The following is a 20801-nucleotide window of genomic DNA, read 5'->3' as shown; positions in this document are numbered from 1 at the left end:
AAACATTTGGTAGAGGAGAGAGGAGGGATGGAGAGGGAGAGAGGAAGAGAAGAAGGGGATCTCTCTCTAAACATAAAAATATCAATCCCTTTAAATATGAAAAAATTTAAGAGAAAGACAAAAGATATATATAAAATATTTAATATACCAATTTAAAAAATAATATATATTTGTATTAGACTAAATAATATTGTAAGTTTAATATTTATTTTATCGAACAATAATCTTCTCTATAGTTCCTACTCCTTATTTTTTCTAAACTCTTCATCCTCCTTTCTACTCTCTCATTCCGACTAAACATAGCCTAAATGATGAGAACAAGCTTGGGGAGTTAATATGGGAATGGGATACACTGAAACTAAACTCTCTACATACATAATCAAAAGTTTAAAAGAAATGAACATGATTACAATATTCCTTAAGTACTAGTATATGATTATGATCATGATGTTCCTCATCTAGATCATACTCCATAAATCTTTTGAGAAAATAAATCCCTTTTCCTTATTCAAAAAGCATAAATCATTGAACAAATAGTTAAATTTAGAGTTGATACGTGTCATATTTTTATTGATAGTTGCAAGTGAGTAATCGCCAGTGTTGAAAGGTGTTTGTTAGTTAATTTGTTATGTCATAAGAAACCACTTGGTAGAGAGGAGTGTGCAGCAGACACTTGGTTGAAGAGTGAAGAGTGCAATTCACTTGCACCTATAGGAGAGTAGGAGATAAGGGGTTGATGCAAGTATATAAAAACATAAACATGTAGAGCATTGCTATTGTACACTAACATTAGTAATCTTTAGCACTTTTTAAATGTGTTACCTTGCGATTGGTTATTAATAGTGCTTAAAAATTATTATATTTTATAATTAATTGCACCAATCGCTATTGACACGCACTATTGGTACCTTTTAACATTTTTCCAAATGTGTAGGGCTCTCCTTGCCGAAGGCGTACGTGACATGTGGTAGAATGTGAGAGAGAACTTGGGGCCAACGTGATGATTTTCTTTGGACTTTTTCTTTGATTTGTTTTTCTTGTAAAAATGCCATATTTTTATTGTTTTGGGCCATACTTTTACTTCTTTTCAATTTCTTTTTCTTTTATGCTACAAATGATCTCTTTCACTTCAAATAAAAATAAAATTAAATTCAAATAAAATATTTTCAACATAAAAATATATGATGTCGCCCAATTAGTTATACTGAGATTACGGTAGTAAACGGGCTCCACAAAGAGGTAAATTACCACTAAAGATTAGTATAAATAGAATATGGTAAAAATATAAATGAATTAAAAATAATAAAATGGTAAGTGAATGTGAGTGATCAGATAAAGAGTTTGGTAAGGTAGAAATGTAGTTATGCAAATCCAATTCTAATACTGATATTAATTCAAAACACAGTTGCAATTCTACACCATTAATTACAACTGGAAGATGTTTATAATAAAAGCGCAAATTAATTAATCTTGCACAAATTGAATCTCACATCTAACTTGAAAGCATATCATATTATATATCATAAATCGACAAAATACCACAGTTGACAGAATGCAGTAAACGACATACAATATAATAAATATACCAAAATATTAATAGCCTAACTTACATCAGAAAAGCATGACTGAACTTATATAAAAGATACTATTAACTTACATAAGATACTATTAACAAATATGATTACAACTTTTCTGAAGTACTAGTGTATGATTATGATTATGATTGTGGTCTATCAATATCAGTTTCTCATCTCGATCAACCACTTGAGGCTAGCTCAAGTGGCCATAGGTAGGTGTGTGTGTCTTGGAGGTCCTGGGTTCGAGTCCCATGTAAAACATGATTGTAATATATAAACGCTTAAATCAAAAAAAAAAAAAAGTTTCTCAAATGGCACAAAAAGCTCAAAATGGTGTTATATGCATCACGTAGTGGGTCCGTGCACAAGAGAATGCTGGAGTTGAAGAAGCAGTTGGGTGAGAAATTTGGATTGTTACTTTGAAGCTTGATTGAGATTTGGACGTAAGAGTGGGCTTATCACTTTATAATTGGGCCATGAGTATTTAGGCTTGTTTCTCCATCTTTTAACTTTTATCAATTTCAAATCTAAGAAAATAACACAAAAATTCAATAAATTAAATATTAGATTTTTATAAAGTAAATTAGATGAAAGTTTGTTGATCCTAGTCGATGTGGGAAAGAAATTAATCTTTCGAAAGTTGAGCCTTTCAATTTTGGCAGCTTTTAACCAAACAACCATAAGAATTCTCGTACTGTATACAACTCAAAGCAGTGACTGAAAGACTTGACATTATTACAAGAGACTAAGGTATAAGCATATATGTGTATGTCATCCTCACAAATCCTATTTCTTATAACAAAATGCAAAGCCAACTCTCCCATGTTTACCAAGAAGAAATTGATCAAATGAAATTGTAAAGTTTAAATGATGAGAAAAAACATAGGGAGTTATTATGGGAATGGGATACACTGAAACCAAACTCTCTACATAAACAAAAGTTTCTAAGTAACAAATATGATTACAACTTTTTTGAAGTACTAGTGTATGATTATGATTATGATTGTGGTCTATCAATATCAGTTTCTCATCTCGATCAACCACTTGAGGCTAGCTCAAGTGGCCATAGGTAGGTGTGTGTGTCTTGGAGGTCCTGGGTTTCGAGTTCCAGGTAAAACATAATTGTAATATATAAACGCTTAAATAAGAAAAAAAGTTTCTCAAATGGCACAAAAAGCTCAAAATGGTGTTATATGCATCACGTAGTGGGTACGTGCGCAAGAGAATGCTGGAGTTGAAGAAGCAGTTGACTGAAAAATTTGGATTGTTACTTTGAAGCTTGATTGAGATTTGGACGTAAGAGTGAGCTTATCACTTTATAATTGGGCCATGAGTATTTAGGCTTGTTTCTCCATCTTTTAACTTTTATAAATTTCAAATCTAAGAAAATAACACAAAAATTCAATAAATTAAATATTTCTAACTAAAATAAATTTATTATTAAGACTATGAAATATTTAATTTATATTAATTATATGTGTACAAATAAAAACTTAAAATGTATAAAATATTTAATTTATATTAATTATATGTGTACAAATAAAAACTTAAAAAATGTATCAATTTGAGCCTTTATCAGTATATAACAGTTTAAATCTAAATATTAGATTTTTATAAAGTAAATTAGATGAAAGTTTGTTGATCCTAGTCGATGTGGGAAAGAAATTAATCTTTCGAAAGTTGAGCCTTTCAATTTTGGCAGCTTTTAACCAAACAACCATAAGAATTCTCGTACTGTATACAACTCAAAGCAGTGACTGAAAGACTTGACATTATTACAAGAGACTAAGGTATAAGCATATATGTGTATGTCATCCTCACAAATCCTATTTCTTATAGCAAAATGCAAAGCCAACTCTCCCATGTTTACCAAGAAGAAATTGATCAAATGAAATTGTAAAGTTTAAATGATGAGAAAAAACATAGGGAGTTATTATGGGAATGAAATACACTGAAATCAAACTCTCTACATAAACAAAAGTTTCTAAGTAACAAATATGATTACAACTTTTCTGAAGTACTAGTGTATGATTATGATTATGATGTGGTCTATCAATATTAGTTTCTCATCTCGATCAACCACTTGAGGCTAGCTCAAGTGACCATAGGTAGGTGTGTGTGTGTCTTGGAGGTCCTGGGTTCGAGTCCCATGTAAAACATGATTGTAATATATAAACGCTTAAATCAAAAAAAAAAAAAAAGTTTCTCAAATGGCACAAAAAGCTCAAAATGGTGTTATATGCATCATGTAGTGGGTCCGTGCACAAGAGAATGCTGGAGTTGAAGAAGCAGTTGGCTGAGAAATTTGGATTGTTACTTTGAAGCTTGATTGAGATTTGGACGTAAGAGTGGGCTTATCACTTTATAATTGGGCCATGAGTATTTAGGCTTGTTTCTCCATCTTTTAACTTTTATCAATTTCAAATCTAAGAAAATAACACAAAAATTCAATAAATTAAATATTAGATTTTTATAAAGTAAATTAGATGAAAGTTTGTTGATCCTAGTCGATGTGGGAAAGAAATTAATTTTTTGAAAGTTGAGCCTTTCAATTTTGGCAGCTTTCAACCAAACAACCATAAGAATTCTCGTACTGTATACAACTCAAAGCAGTGACTGAAAGACCTGACATTATTACAAGAGACTAAGGTATAAGCATATATGTGTATGTCATCCTCACAAATCCTATTTCTTATAACAAAATGCAAAGCCAACTCTCCCATGTTTACCAAGAAGGAATTGATCAAATGAAATTGTAAAGTTTAAATGATGAGAAAAAACATAGGGAGTTATTATGGGAATGGGATACACTGAAACCAAACTCTCTACATAAACAAAAGTTTCTAAGTAACAAATATGATTACAACTTTTTTGAAGTACTAGTGTATGATTATGATTATGATTATGATTGTGGTCTATCAATATCAGTTTCTCATCTCGATCAACCACTTGAGGCTAGCTTAAGTGGTCATAGGTAGGTGTGTGTCTCTTGGAGGTCCTGGGTTCGAGTTCCAGGTAAAACATGATTGTAATATATAAACGCTTAAATCAAAAAAAAAAAAAAAGTTTCTCATCTCGATCATACCCAATCTATAATGGTGTATACCCACCCTTATATTTGCATATTCAATTTATTAAATTAAAAAATGTGAACTTGATTAAATAAGTGAAAAGAAAAAGAGAATTTTCTTTACCAATTTTTTTAAAGAATATCATTAAGGGTAATGGTTTATATTTATTTTTATTTTATTTTTTAATATTAAATTTATAATGATTATTTTATCTTTTAAAATATGTCTTACACAATAATTACCATATATACTATTATCATTCATTTTCCAAACAATTTTAGTTAACGACATATTACAAATATTGATTCGATTATTTTTTATTTATTCCGTTATATTTCTCTATGAATTTATTTTGATTCTAAATATTGTATAATAAACATGCTATAAATCTCTTGAGAAGATAAACCCCTTTTGTTTCAAAGCCTTAGAGCATCTCCAAGGAGTACACTAAATTTGGTGTCACACTATTACCAAATTTAGTGTCAAAACTTATTTGTACTCCAAATATAACACCAAAAATTACACTAAAAAAATATTCCATATTATTATATTAAAATTTTAATAATAGTAAAAAATTTAATATTACATTAATTTAATAAAATCAGTACAATTGTTAAAAGATAATAATACTGTAAAATTGGTAAAACTTAATCATGCCCCACAAGATTATAATCCATATTATGATTATCTCGGTAGATCAGAAAATAATCTTTCATATTATTGAATTGTTTTTGTCTCTCGATTGCCGAAACAAGTAGGAGTATATCAGTATACCACTTTTAAAGATGTGCATTGAAAATTTATTTTTATTACCATAAAAATAATTTATAGTATTCATATTTAAATTTACACACAATAAATTAAAAGGTGCTTTTACAATAAACTCTCTAAATAAAAGAGTTACCCGATAGTTTGAACTTTATTTTCAGTGTGTTAAATTTATCTGAATATTTTCAAAATTTTGCAGGATGTCTTAAATAAGTATAATGTACCCTACTATAAAAAAAAAAGTCTAAAATTTCGAAATAGGTAGAAGTACATCAGTGTACCAATTTTTTTTAAAAAAAACACATTGTAATTTAATAAATACAATTAATAATATAAACATATACAAAATTAATTATATATATAAAAAAAAAGTAAAAAAGTATTCCGTGTAAACAGTGCACCGCATATATGCCGTGCACTGTAGCACACACGATAATTTATTGTAATGTTTGCAGCTATGTTGGAGGGCCAATTCCACAGCATCACCAAATATGAAGCCTCCTTGGTGATGCTCTTAGTCCAACGATCACCATTCTTCACCCAAGAAGTAAAGCACATTTTGAGAGTGTTAACATTCTCATGGTTACTAAGGCAAGTGATGAAGAGTCCAATAAGATGAAGAATAGTCCCCATCTTCCTTAATTGACAAATTTATAATTTCATTATCAAAATTTTCACACCCTATATTGAATGATAGGATCTTAATACTACTAATGTTGCTTCTAGTGCCTATACTAAGTACAAGACTCTATTGAAAATGACACAACCATACTTACTTATATATGATTTTATAATATCCATTCCTCTCTCATATTCCATTTGAATTAGAAAATTATTTAGATCACAATAATATTGAATATTTATAACACTAGAACAACTTTTAAAACATCTTTGAATTAGGAGAAGACAAGAAAGGCTTAGGTGGTAATTGCAAAGAGTTGAAACTCATAACTTCCAACATTTCAATAACTTCACTCATTGAAGGCCTATCTGAAGGAGCTATTTGTATACACCACAAACTCACAGTTATAAGTTTCTTCACTTTTACTATGTCTTTTTCATCATCAATTATTTCTTCCAATCCCAATTCATCATGATGATTCACCTCAAGACGTTTATAAATCCAATGTGGAAAATATATCTCACTATTATTTTCACTTTGAATATCCTCATTATATTTCCCACCAATCATATCCAAAATCATCATTCCATAACTATACACATCAGATTTGTGTGAAACTCCGCCGAAACATCTACTAAAAATTTCAGGAGCAATGTACCCTGCCGTCCCTCTCGGGCCCATTATAGAGCTAATGAGACTCTCAGTCCTTGTACAAATTTTGGCTAGGCCGAAATCAGTGATTTTGGGCACGAAATTGTGGTCCAAAAGAATGTTGTGAGGTTTGATATCGAAATGCAAAATTCTCGTGTTGCAACCTCTGTGTAAGTATTCTAAGCCTCGAGCAATCCCGAGTGAGATTTGGTAAAGCATATCCCATCCTAATTGGCTCTTGGTCGAGTCAATAGGGGTCACATTGAATATGAATTTTTCGAGAGATCCATTAGGCATGAACTCGTAGATTAGACCTCTTTTCGAACCTTCGAAAAAAAATCCCAATAATGTGACAACATTTATATGGGATGTTCTACTAATTGTTGCAACTTCATTGATGAAATCTTCACCATCAACATCTCTTAAATCATTCAAAATTTTCACAGCCACATCACAACCGTTGTCTAATTTTCCTTTGTACACATCACCAAATCCTCCTTGGCCTAATTTTTCAGTGAATGAGTTTGTTATTTTCTTCACCTCTAAATAGCTATATCTCTTAACTTGAAGTGGTCCATAGTTACTTAGAAAGGCTTCCACGTTTTGATGAGTTTGGCTCTTTTTCCAAAAGAGAATAGACTTTTTCTTCATGATGAAAAAAATCAGTGTTATAATTAGAATCATTCCAAAACTAACTCCTGCAGCTGAAACCAATAGAAGGAAAAACAACCAATTTAATAGTAATTACTAATTAAAATTGACCAAGAAATCTTTACAAAAAAAGAAATATATGTACTAAAAAATATTTTTAAAAAAGGTGTGCTAATTACAACTTTTTTCTCAATTTTTACCTCAAAAACATATGTCGGGGCAGGGGCGGAGCCAGGACTTCAATGCAAGGGGGGCCAAATTTTAAAATTTAGTATAAAATAAAATTTTTATCATATATTTATTTTCAATATTAAATTTAAAACCAAATTCTTTTGTATGTCAAAAATTGTCTATAAAAAATATCAAAATAAAACAAAAAGTACTTTATATTATTCAAATTAAAAATACTAATATACTTTTAATTAAAGCGTACATATTTTATAAAACAAAATGTATATATGAACAAAATATATTTAATAAAATTTAATACTTAACTAGAGGAGATCATAAATCTCAACTTCTACATAATGATGAAAATTATCAATTAGTGTATGATTTTGAGTCAAATGTGTAAAAAAAAATATAACAATAATAAGTAGTAGAAATAGTAAATGAAAAAAATAATAATTAATAAGCAATTATCTTATTTTATTTACCTTCTACTCATATAAATTTAATTTTATGTCAATTCACTTCTAAAAAACTTTCAATTTTACTTTTAATAAATTAAACACTTAATTTATACTATATATATTATTAGTTGTCTATACACTTTTTTTTTTTATATATATTATATATATTAATTAGTTATTTTTATTTATATATGTATTTTTATTTATAAATATTCACATATAATATATATATATTAAAAGGGATATAAAATTGTTGGGGGGGCCATGGCCACTCTTCCTTTGGCTGTGGCTCCGCCCCTGTGTCGGGGTATTTTTTTTTTTTCCACAACAGAGTGTTCATTATAATTACACTATAATTTTAAAAAAATCCCAAATAGTTTATAGTGTTGAAAGTATATTTATAGTTTTTTGAATATGTATGGTGAACTGAAATAGTAATTTTGTTGTTCATACTATAAACTATTCGATTTCTTTTTTATAAAAAATTACAAATTTAATATTGTAACTATAATAAATATTACTATAAAAAAGTTATAAAAAAATATTTTACATATATTTTCAGACGCAGAAATTAAAATAGAAAGTTAAAGTATAATTTTGCATTTAAAAATTTGATTAATTATAAGAGTATTAGAACTTTTTTACTTACCAATTGATGCTTTAATGACCAAGTTGTGTCTTCCTGCAAAAGATCCATAAAATATATTTAATTGTAAGTACACTATCAATTTGTGTAAACATAATACAAAGAGTGTATTGTCATTAATATTTTGTTTTGATTAGATCACTATAGATTTCTAGAATCAATGTAATTAGAATTAGAAGGCACTATAAAACAAAATTTATTTTTAGTTATAATAAAATTTGTGACTAAAAATAAAACAATTGTGACTAATTATAAATCATCATTTTATATATTGTGACTAAAAATTTTGTGACTAAAGGTATTAGTTACAAAAATTACAATTTGTTGCGACTAAATGTGTTTTTAGTCACAATACTTGTTGTGACTAAAACTAAATTAGTGACAACTTGTATTTAAATATTATGTTTTACTCACAAGTAATTTTTTGTTGTAATTATAAGTATTTTGTGACTAAAAATAACTATTCTTTGTGAGGGGTGAGTTTTACAGTTATAAAGAGAAAAATTACTTATGGACTCAAGTATAATATTTCAGTGTTGAGCAAATAAAAAAGAATAATATTCCAGACTTTTGCCACACTAAAAAAATCTGGGTGATTCTACAATGCACTCCTTTAAAAGAGATGTACTGATACACTCTTGATTTGTTTCAGCATCCAGAAAATTTTTTAGTCTAATTTTTTTCATATTCATTTACGTTATAGCTATTTAAGATAACCTATAAAATTTTGAGAAATTCCGAATAAGTTATAATATAGAAAACAATGTTCAAACAGTTTATTTTACACGCGTATAAAATAAAATAGTCACGCATACACTGTTTGAACGTAATTTTCAGCGTGTTAAACTTTTCTAAATTTCTTAAAATTTTACAGGATGTCTTAAATAGCTATAACGTACACGACCATAAGAAAAAATTAGACTTAAAAATTATTTCGAGTGCTAAAACAAATAAAAGTGTATCAATGTATCTATTTTAACGGGTGCTAATTTTTTAAAAAATCTATACATAAAACCTTCAAACTATTTATTTATTGATTGTGGTTGTAAATTTTCTTCATCATATTTTATATTTATTTTTATTCATTTATTTTCTTGAACAGTTGGTTGATTGAGTCGTGTGGTGAATATGTACAGAAAAGTCACGTGGTCTTTCTTTGACTTTTCATTTTCAGTAGCTTAATTACTCTTGAAAAGTCTTATGAGAAAAAGAAGTAGAAATATGACTGAGAAAGATACACTTGTGGAAATTATTTTGGCACAACACTACCAAGTAACCCATGAGAAATAATTAATGATTTTTTTTTTTATAATAATTATTAGATTAAAATATATGATACATAATAATACATAATTATAATATTAGTGGAATGATATTTTGTAATAGTACTAAGACTAACTGACTCTAATAAATCTTAAAAATAATTATTAGTGGATCGTCATTAAGGTGGACGATTGAGATTGTTGTCTATGGTCCCTCAGTCCAAGAGACTTTTCTATTAATATAAATATATATATTTTTCAAAAATAAAAATAAAAATTGATTGGTTGGAACATGCTAAAAAAACTATTTAAAACTTAATTAAATTTTATTTTATATTTAAAATAAAATACCTATTTTTAAAATTTTACTCTACACTTAATAAAATATTGAATAATCATATCATATAACGAAGGGTTATTTAAAAAAAAAAAATGAATATATATACATATATAATATGTAAATTTAATTACACCAAATATGATTTTTTTTTTTACAAAAAATTTAAAAATATGGAATAAATCACTATAAATAAGAAAGAATACCATAAAAAACTTAAAAATTTGTATATAAATTTAACTTCTATATAATGAAAACTATTTTCATAATGAAGATACTAGTTTATTGATGAAAAAATCAATTAAAAAGAATTTTATTAAGGCAATGAATTAAAAAAGCAAAATTAGTTTCTTAAAGAAGAAATTAGTTACGAATACCAAAACTCATATAAGATGTGTTTATTATGAAACCGATTTTCCAATTTAAGAAATTGGTTTCTAGATCTCCAACTGCAGCGAAATTCGTTCGTTCTTTTGGGGTTTTGGTGGTGGAGATCTCTTATCTAGGGTACGTTTGAGCCATTGATCGCTAGATGTGTGGGTCGTTGGTCGCCAAATGTGTCGCTGGTGAACAGAGTTCAGTAGGTGGACGGTTGGGGTGAGGCAAGAAGAGTACTTGAATGGAGGAGAAGAAATAGTTTTAAGATATATTTTTTTTTTTAAAAAAAATAATCTATCTACACATCGTAACAAAGTCTTCAAAAAACCATACGAGTGTAATTTCCTTTATAACTAATAATTAATAAAAAAAAATAGGTCCTATATTACTATATTGATTAAAAAAAACACAAAATTTGAAATGAGATTGTGGAACTTACTAGTAGTTTTGTTAGCATCTTGAGCTTCTATTCCTTTAGGTTGAACAACACATGTTGAGGATTGAGTTCCATTAGGACAGAAACAAACAAGACCACTATTCTGAGTCCCACATCGCCCACCACTATTCTCACACTCTTCGCATAAATTAGAATTTGCCTCGTACCACAACAAAGTAAATCCATCTTTCAAAAGTCGAATATAATTAACCGTTTTAATACTTTGATTATTATAATTATTTCCACTCAGATCAACCGGCACAGCAACTTGTTTCTCACAATATTGCTCCGAACCATTATTAGTAGTCCTCAAAGTGTCGTCGTTTGGCACCAAAGCAACTAGAGTTGAATGAGTTGAATTCGAGGCACAAGGAACCAAAGATTTCTCCAAACTTGGTAAGAACGAGTTGGTTGTGCATCGGTAGAAGAATTGAACGTTCCCGTGGTTCGAGCTAAATGTGAAATTTAGACCTCTATTAAATTGGAAATAGTGGTTGGGAGCAACACAATCAGTGTCAACTACATCCAAATCGACTATCTTTAGGGAATTGTTTTTGTAGAAGATGTGGTTTACGATGTAAGGACCTCTATCGGTTTGGAAAATCGGTTTGTTGTTTTGACAAGCGATTCGGAAGCCTTGGCGTCCACAATAGTCTTTTCCTGCACCTTCAATGTAAAAAGGGTAGCTTATGTTGGGACCTGTACCACAAGATTTTGGTGCACAAGCTTTGTATCTTGAATTATCTATGGCTTGGTTTTGTGCTAGTGAACAACACAAAAGGGTAGCCACCCAAATGAAGAGCAACATTAATTTCATCATCAGCTTACTCATGATATTTTTTTTTTCTTGGAGGGTGTGTGGTTGTATGGAGTATGGAGTGTGGAGTATATATGCACAGTTAAAGCTTATTATTAATAATACATTATTGGTGTACGTACAAGTGGACAAACAAGAGAAGTTGAATTTTCTTTTCTTGTGCATTGACTTGGATATGTAATCACAAAGACTTGATAAAAAGAGAAAAAGAGTAGAGTAATTTGTGAGATAAATACTTAAGTTTAATTCTTAGTTGCAAATATATACCTAAGTTAAATTTTTGGCGGTAATAATTAGGGGTGTTCATTAAACCGCCCGTACCGCAAAAAAAAAAATACAGTTTGAAATTTTTTGCGGTGCAGTCGCAGTTTGAATTATTCCTAACCGCACGGTGCGGTGCGCTTGCGGTTTTGAATTATAAATATGCGGTTCAAACCACACCGCACCGCACATTATAAATACACTAATTTTTATATTTATTTAGGTCCAATATGTGAATGTCCAACCAAAGCCCACTTTAGCTTATTGTATTGTTGACACTTAATTTTTTTCATATTTATTTCCAAGCTTTATGGTATTTTGACAAGTTTTGCTCATGGTTTGTTGTATTTGTGATAGTTTAATTATTTAGTGATAGTCCAAACCGTAGAAACCGCAGAAACTGCACCACATCGCACTATTTTTTGCAGTGCGGTTTCTGTGAGTTTTTAGTTTCACGGTACGGGTATAGTTTGGGAAATTAGAAAAACCGTATGTGCAGATTGATTTGAAAAAATGAAAATAAAACCGCACCACCCGCACCGCGAACACCCTTAGTAATAATACTTAAGTTATATTTCTAGAACTCTGTAGGTACCTAACCGTTAAATATAAAGTCATTATATCCACGCGTCATTTTCTTATTGGTATATTTGAACTTTTTTTTTTTAAATAATAAAAATTTAATGATTTGGACAAATCAAGAATTGCCATGTGGTAATTTATTTAACCAGTACCTACAAATGTGTACGTTTCAGGGTACGTTTTGGTGGTGGAAATCTCATATTAAGGGTACGTTTGAGCCATCGATCACCGAATGTGTGGGTCGCGGTCGCCGCATGTGTCTCTGGTGAACGGAGGTTGATAAGTGGATTGTTGACGGATGAGACATGTAGGATACTTGAATGGAGGAGAAGAAATAGTTTTAAGATTTTTTTTTCTTTGAAATAATCTATCAAAACATCAAATATGGACTTTAAAAATTAAATTTACACATATATGACATAAAAAATACCATAAAATACTTTAAAAACTAAAATATGCCATAAAAAATGCCCAAACCTAAAAATGTCATATTTTTGTAAATAAATCTTAAAAAATCATATAGAATATAATTTCCTTTATTACTAATAAATAAATAAAAAAATATATCCTATATTAAATTTAATAACAAATCACACATATTAAATATACTCACTACTTCTACTTGGAACCTTGAGTGCTAATAGCAAATGCTAGAAAAAAGAAAACACAAATTTTAAAATGAAATTATGAAACTTACTAGTAGTTTTGTTAGTACCTTGAGCTTCTATTCCTTTAGGTTGAACAACACATGTTGAGGATTGAGTTCCATTAGGACAGAAACAAACAAGGCCACCATTTTGAGTCCCACATCGCCCGCCGCTACTCTCACACTCTTCACATAAATGAGAATTTGTCTCGTACCACAACAAAGTAAATCCATCCTTCAAAAGTCTAATATAATTCACCCTTTTAATACTTTGATTATTATAATTATTTCCACTCAGGTTAATTGGCACAGCAATTTATTTCTCACAATATTGCTTCGAACCATTAATAGTATTCCCCAAATTGTCGTTGTTTGGCACCAAAGCAACTAGAGTTGAATGAGTAGAATTCGAGGCACAAGAAACCAAAGATTTCTCCAAACTTGATAAGAACGAGTTTATAATGTCAACTACATCCAAATCGGCTATCTTTAGGGAATTGTTTTTGTAGAAGATGTGCTTTATGATTTAAGGACCTCAATCGGTTTGGAAAATCGGTTTGTTGTTTTGACAAGCGATTCGAAAGCCTTGGCGTCCACAGTAGTCTTTTCCTACACCTTCAATGTAAAAAGGGTAACTTATGTTGGGACCTGTACCACAAGATTTTGGTGCACAAGCTTTGTATCTTGAATTATCTATGGCTTGGTTTTGTGCTAGTGAACAACACAAAAGGGTAGCCACCCAAATCAAGAACAACATTAATTTCATCGTGATATTTTTTTTCTTGGAGGGTGTGGTTGTATGGACTATGGAGTATATGTGCACATTTAAAGCTTATCATTAATAATTATATTATTGGTGTACGTACGTACAAGTGGACAAACAAGAGAAGTAGAATTTTCTTTGCTTGTGCTTTGACTTGTATATGTAATTACGAAGACTTGGTAAAAAGAGAAAAAAGAAGAGACAGCAAATGAAAGCTGAAATTTCCATGTTTATTTTTCCTTCTATTTTAGATATTTATTTCTTTTTGGTTGTAATTTTTTTTCTCATAAATACATACCTATTTATTCATTTAAGAATTTTTTCATTTTTATACTTTAAAATAATATATATTTTTTTTTAATATTTTTACGGATACTACATAGAAATTTTAAATCACAACAAATAATAGTATAACAACCCATATAAAGCTATTGGAAAAGCTACTTCAAAAACCCAAACCGTAAATTAAAAATAAAAAATAAAAAAACAATATAAGATAATTCTCCTTTATTTAATCATTGAATTATTTACACTTCATACTAAAATTTTTTATTTTTTTAATTATCATCTTAATGTTTAAATTGTGTTGGGACTTCTTTCCAAAATAATAACAATATATAATTGTTAGAATTTTTCATTAATTCCATGAAAACAAACTCATCAACTTTTACATCACAATAATAAACTCATCAACAAACTTTCACATAGATAAAGTGTCCAAGAACTCTTGATCGTAAGCCATGGACTCAAGTGTCTCAGCTCGAAGACAAACCTCAAAGTCAACGCTCCCATGGTCAACCCCTGGAAAGACAGTCAACTTCCCATCATACTTAGTTGCTTTACCACTTCTTACACACACTGGTTTTCCCCAACCAAAATCATTCCCATAAACATTAAACCTTGGTGAACTACCAGTCATTAATCCAAACCCGGGCTCTGCAGTGAATGTGGCCAACTTTGGGCTTTCGGCCCAACTCCTTAAGTACTCATTTACTTTCTCCGTTGTGTAGGACCCAATCATAATGTTCATCTGCAATGCGGCCCAGCCCAATCCATTCCTCTCAACCAGCTTTCCAGCTGTGGTCTCCACTCTCCCAAACACTACAGCATTCCCAAAATACCCTTCTGCTAATGGTGGCTCCATTCTTTGCCTCAGACCCATTACGATGCTGTAGCTCACTTCCTGTTCGGGTTTGAGATTTCGGTTTCGGGTTATGGAGACCCATAGGTGAGCCATAACAGCTTGAAGGGATGAAATCTTGGTTGTTGTTGGGAAGGGTAATTCGGTCATTTCAGCGTTGGCTTTTGCTTTGAGTTTGGCTATGCTTTGTTGGGAAAAACTAAACATTCTTTGCTTTAATGCTGAATTGGGAGTTTCTATTAGAGCATTCTTTATTAGGCGCGAGTGGCTTTCAAGACCTTCTAAATGCGACTTGCAATTGGCTAGCGATACTCTATAAAAATTATTATATTAAATTATATGGGACCCGATACTTAATTGCACCAATAGCGATATTGACACGTAGGAGGGTGCTAGGCACCAGTGGTGCCCTTTAGCATTTCTCTTTCTATTATTATGTGATTTGGAATATTGAACGGTACACGAATTGGGAAAACGTTACCGTTAGAAAACTGTTCGCGGTCGAAAACGAGATGAGGAGTGTTGGCTAAAACGACGTCGTTCTCGTTGTCGTTAGAGATTTTAGACCAAGTGTTGAAGAAAAGCCAAAATACAGTACCGTCAGCAACGGAGTGATTCATACTTAAACCGATGAAAACGCCGTCAACTAATTCCGTTACTTTAACGGCAACTAACGGCTTCGAAACTCCTTGGTAATTCTGAACATCGTTTAATGGAAAGAAAGAGTAAACGACGTCGTTCGAGATATAAATCGGGTCGAGAATATCTGACACTGTAACGCCGTCTAATGCCACGTGGTCAAATGAAGCGCCGGCTCCGTTATTACAGTCAATGAAGAATGATTTAGTAGAGTGAACGTCGTCGTTTGGGGTCATGACAAGGCAACCTGAGAGTGGAAAGAAAATATCGAGTGAAAAGGAAAGATCTGTTTAAGCGTTGGATCCATTGATGAGAGAAGGTAATTTGATCTTGTGGTTTTTTGAAGAGAAGACCTTTTTGGATATAGTAATGTTGTATGAGTAATAGGTCAGATTGAGTTAACTCAATCTTACTTTCATGAGTTTTTGAAGAAATATTATGTTGCTCCATTTTTTTTTTTTTTGGGTATAAGAGGGGTTTGGTTTAATTTTGTGAGAGTAGTGAGAAATGAGTATACGCACATAATGAATATACTAGATTGAAGTTACGTGCCAAGTCAGTCACGTATACTTAATTTTTTTTAAGGTTATATATATGCTAAAAAAATATTGTTTGTAAATTTTAAATAGATAATGTTCAACATAGTGTGATAATAGTAGAAAGCATAGTAGTAATTTTTTTTTTAAGAAAAAAGTAATAGATTGTGTAAAATTTAAAGAAATAAATTTAGATTGTGTAAAGTTTTAAAAGATAAAAATTAAATTAGTTTAAATATAATAAAAGCAAAATGAATCTATATGAAATTTAAGCTAAATCAATGTCTTAAGTTTCTTTAAATTAAAAAAAAAATAAAGTACAAAATTTTCTAAATGTATTGTTTTAATAATTAAAAAAAACGCTTCTCAAGAATTGATTAAGCAAAACAAATCAACAAACAAGACAAAAAACTTATCAACAAAAAAAAAAAAAAACAAACAAGACAAAAAGAGATAAAGTGACGTTTCTTTTTGCTCATAGGGAATGCAACAAAAATACATATATTTAAGAATTTAAGAATTTATATTTATATATATATATTTAAGAATTCTTAATTGTGTGCCTTAAACAAATACAGATAAATAAGACACCTTCTTGTGAATTATTTTCTTTAAACGTATGATCCATGTTTAAAAGCCTCATATGAATCTAAAACAACTCCTGAAGCTATAGCCCTTGGAAGAGCTAAGAGTTAAATCTATAAGCCACCAGCTCAAAAATATGAGAAATGACTCCAATAAAATGAGGGATCACCACTACCAACTCTCTTATAACCATTGTTTACATGAGCTCAATTTTATTCTTTCAATCTTAAAGAACTTAAACTGTATTCTATATTAATAAAATTCATTAATTTAAGTGAACAATATTTTGTATTAAAAAGGAATAATAAGAAAAACATAGTTATATAACTTTGTATTTTGGAAAGATAGTCTGAAATCATAAGCAGTCATATACATGTTCTTCCCTTCATGCTATTATGGTGAAGAATCACATAACACAACAAAACTAATGATGACAACTGGAGGAACTTCAAATAAGAATCTTGTTGTAGACATAGGCATCACATAGAGAAAAGTTGGGTAATCTTCTTCTATGCTTGGAACAAGTGATCCCTATATAGTCCATGAAAACTATCAGATTGGGATCATATGGACTAAATTCAACCAAAAAGTTGAGAGAAGTTATTAGATATGTATTCTACCTCAACTTCCACACCATACACAGTTTGCACCGAAACCTTTGGCCCGCCCACCTCATACTCCATTAGTTTACCTGAAGTAGTTCCTAATGCAACAGTAACAAGCCTTTAATACTACGTTAGAATTGGGAGGAGGCAATGATACCTATATTAAAGAAGTCCCCATTTAAGAAATCAAACAAAAAACCTGTAAGAAATGACGATATTTTGTTCACAGGCTACGAGACTATGACCTTTGGCGGCTCCAACAATGCCTGCCACTCTTAAATCATGATATGAAACACCTGACTCCACACATCTAGGAAAAATTAATACGTTTCACATATTTATGGATACCATTTCCATAATTCTCACTAAAAAGTTACTATTAGCAATTTAGCATGTATAAATATGATGTTTTTTTTGCTGAACATGCCTTAAGCCTTACCTTCTTAACAACTCTCCCTGAAGCAAATGATGACTAACTCGTTCATAAGCACAGCGAATCAGAATAGTATTATCTTGTCAAGATAAATTATGGTCTCTTGCCATACAAGCTTAATACACCTTGTAAGTCCGAGATATGAAAACAATGCATATTTCAATATATTAAATTCTATAATATATAGCAGAAGTAGACTTTTTCTAAAGGAAAAAAAGTCAGTAATATGATATAGTATTTAAGTAGCTTATCTCAAATTTTCTCACAATAGTTGGCTGAGAGAAAGCGACAACCAAATAACTCATTAAAAACTAAAACAATGTCAAATAATATATTACATCATAAATAGTATAGAGCATAGAAATCAAAAAAATCAAAAATAAAAACAAAGCAAGGTACCTTTAAATTCATCTTCCCCAAAACCATAACTGTTTGTGAAAGGGAGATTTGGCCCAATGAGTCCAATGTTTAATCCTAACATAGCCGATTCCGCGACTAAAGCAAGACCTGCTGGACCACATCCTATCACCAATAAATTCAACATTTTATCACCAACTGAAATTGCTAGAAGCTCCCAAAAAATAAATAAATAAGGCTTTACCACATGATTCTTAAAATAAAACCCCAATGTTAAAATAGAGATTAAGAAAATTACTAATGTCAAAATCAAAATAAACTCAAAAATCACAATAATAAATTAAAATAAAATTTAAGCAATAATAATTACACCTATTGTTTATGCATATGTTTTTTCCATGGTGCCGATTACTGTATCAAAATACATATTGAGTATTATTATTTTTGTATATAAAATTTTCGAAAAGGAAAGCAAAAATCATGGTGAAAGAAGATGAAGAAGAGTGATTCTTTAGATGAAATGGGTATTAATTTTTTGGGAGAAGAGGCTGGACGGGGGTTTTGCCGAGGCTTTGAAATGAAATGAGAGAGATGTTAATCAATTTTAGGGTTGGAAAATAGATGGTTTGTTAGTAGTTTGTAACATCAATTTGTTTTTCTGAGGTTTATTTAATTTTTTTTAATAACCTCACTAAAATTTCGCTGAGGTTTGTTACGTTAAACTTCTGTTTATTTTCTTTATTTTTTTAGTTAAAAGATGGTTTAATTTTTTGGTTTAATTATTGCGTTTATTTGTTAACGGGAGATCAAACCTAGTCGTTAAATTTAACAGAATATTTTTAAGTATATTCTGTTAAACCAAAGAAAATGCCGTTAGATAGACACTTTTAATATATAAAGATATATATATATATATTCTACATACAATTTAAAACAAAATTAAACATTTCTTTATACATACAATTTTTTTTCTTCATTTGAATTTGTTATTTGTTATTTTATTTATTTTAATTTGTTGTTGGAGATATAAAATAAAAATAATTTATTTTATTTTGTTGCTAGTTATGTGAAAAAAATTATATTTTTCCATAAATATTAAATAATTTAAAATTGAAAAGTAACCAATTTTAAGTAACTGATCCAATAGCACTTTTACATTTGGATGGAATTAGATTTGAGCTATTGTGCGGATTGGATCCAAAATATAAATCTACACTTAATGCGGATCGGATGCACTATAAACAAAATAGTGCGAATTGGATAAACACCCTTAGTAATGAGTATGTTTAGAAAACATAGTTGGAGATGCTCTTAGGAACCATACGGTGCCCAACAGTGGCGGACCCAGAATTTAAAGTGAGGGGGGGCGTAAATAAATTTAAAAATAAAATATAAAGTGTAGTTAGTGGGGTTTGAACCTTTACCCTCTAACCTATTTACCAATTACCTTAACCATTACACCAAGATTACTATTATGTCTATAAATATAATCTTTTAATACAAATATATGTTGTAACTAATTAAAATACATATACATTTTTTTCTCGATTTTTTTTTTCAGGGGGGGCGACTGCCCCCCCTCGCTACAATGTGGGTCCGCCCCTGGTGCCCAACACCATATACCGATATAGCGCGTTGCGATTGGTTAACAATTTCTTATATTATTTATTAAATCAAATTGCATAAAATCCAATATTAATTTGCACCAATAACCATATGTTACCTCTTTTGATGTTCCCGTTAGCATTTTTTTTTGTATTGTATTTGTTATTTTTTGAAATTAGTTGATCCTTCTTCCATCTCAAGGAACTTTTTCTGTAACGACCGAGAGGTCTAACTCGTCTTTTTAGTTTTATTAATATATATCCTCGAATTTTATTCAAAAAAAAAATTATGGCTTTTTTTTTTTTTTTTTTTTTTTTTTTTTTTACATTTTTATGAGTTTTTGTATGCTATATTTTTGTAAAAAATTCAGATACCACATTTATATTTTTTCCTTTTCCTCCTTTATTATTTATATAAAGTTTAATAAAAAGAAAACAAAGCGCACGCACAAATAAATTGGGTCTCTTATTATTTTTTTTTTGATAAAGTGATTAGAATCACTCATGAATTTACGACGCCCACGTCCGCCACCGGCGCTGGAACCTCCTCGAACCAGGATAGCTCATCGTCTAACCGCAGAGCATGCTTTGCCAAGCCATGGGCCGCTAAATTCTCGTAGCGAGCCACATGGGACAAACTCGCCCCGGAAATTTAGACAATAAAGCTATAACATCTTCAAACAACGCTCCTAACTTGTTGAATTACATCTCCCCATTGTTGATAGCGAGTCACCAAAGCTAACGAATATGAATAACCGAAAACAAATCAAAAAATCAAAAAATTTATTAGAAAATAATCAA

The 20801-nt window shown here is 30.1% G+C and overlaps 1 protein-coding gene, 1 long non-coding RNA gene and 1 pseudogene across 4 annotated transcripts; all 3 read right to left on the bottom strand.

Annotated features, from left to right (window-relative positions):
* Nucleotides 1-6292: 6292 nt before the first annotated feature.
* LOC133033369 (rust resistance kinase Lr10-like) lies at nt 6293-11921 on the bottom strand. The gene is made up of 3 exons (XM_061108089.1): nt 11035-11921; nt 8622-8654; nt 6293-7393 (listed from the first exon to the last, which is right to left on the bottom strand). Exons 1-3 carry the CDS (start codon nt 11861-11863, stop codon nt 6297-6299), a joined length of 1959 nt encoding a protein of 652 aa, XP_060964072.1. The 5' UTR covers nt 11864-11921; the 3' UTR covers nt 6293-6296.
* A 2697-nt stretch (nt 11922-14618) lies between these two features.
* LOC115714776 (uncharacterized acetyltransferase At3g50280-like) lies at nt 14619-16519 on the bottom strand (annotated as a pseudogene).
* Nucleotides 16520-17133: 614 nt separating this feature from the next.
* Nucleotides 17134-19052, bottom strand: LOC133033370 (uncharacterized). Of its 3 annotated transcripts, XR_009685591.1 has the most exons (4): nt 18046-19052; nt 17806-17902; nt 17622-17704; nt 17135-17532 (listed from the first exon to the last, which is right to left on the bottom strand). It is a non-coding gene; the product is annotated as an uncharacterized LOC133033370 (long non-coding RNA). The 3 variants fall into 3 exon arrangements; XR_009685590.1 differs by having other exon boundaries at nt 17134-17704; nt 17806-17916; XR_009685589.1 differs by having other exon boundaries at nt 17136-17704.
* Between the last annotated feature and the right edge of the window lie 1749 nt (nt 19053-20801).

The sequence above is a fragment of the Cannabis sativa genome, unplaced genomic scaffold (genome assembly GCF_029168945.1).
Source record: "Cannabis sativa cultivar Pink pepper isolate KNU-18-1 unplaced genomic scaffold, ASM2916894v1 Contig5, whole genome shotgun sequence".
Classification (NCBI taxonomy): domain Eukaryota; kingdom Viridiplantae; phylum Streptophyta; class Magnoliopsida; order Rosales; family Cannabaceae; genus Cannabis; species Cannabis sativa.
Note: the sequence above shows the minus strand (reverse complement) of the source record. Positions and strands in the feature narration are given on the sequence as shown.

Bases quoted from the DNA above. Each gene is read 5' to 3' on its own strand.
- LOC133033369 (XM_061108089.1), bottom strand. From the start codon at position 11,863: ATGAGTAAGCTGATGATGAAATTAATGTTGCTCTTCATTTGGGTGGCT. The intron at 8,655-11,034 runs GTAAGTTCCACA...GATCTTTTGCAG, and splicing joins AGATGCTAACAAAACTACTA to GAAGACACAACTTGGTCATT. The intron at 7,394-8,621 runs GTAAGTAAAAAA...TATTGGTTTCAG, and splicing joins GGTCATTAAAGCATCAATTG to CTGCAGGAGTTAGTTTTGGA.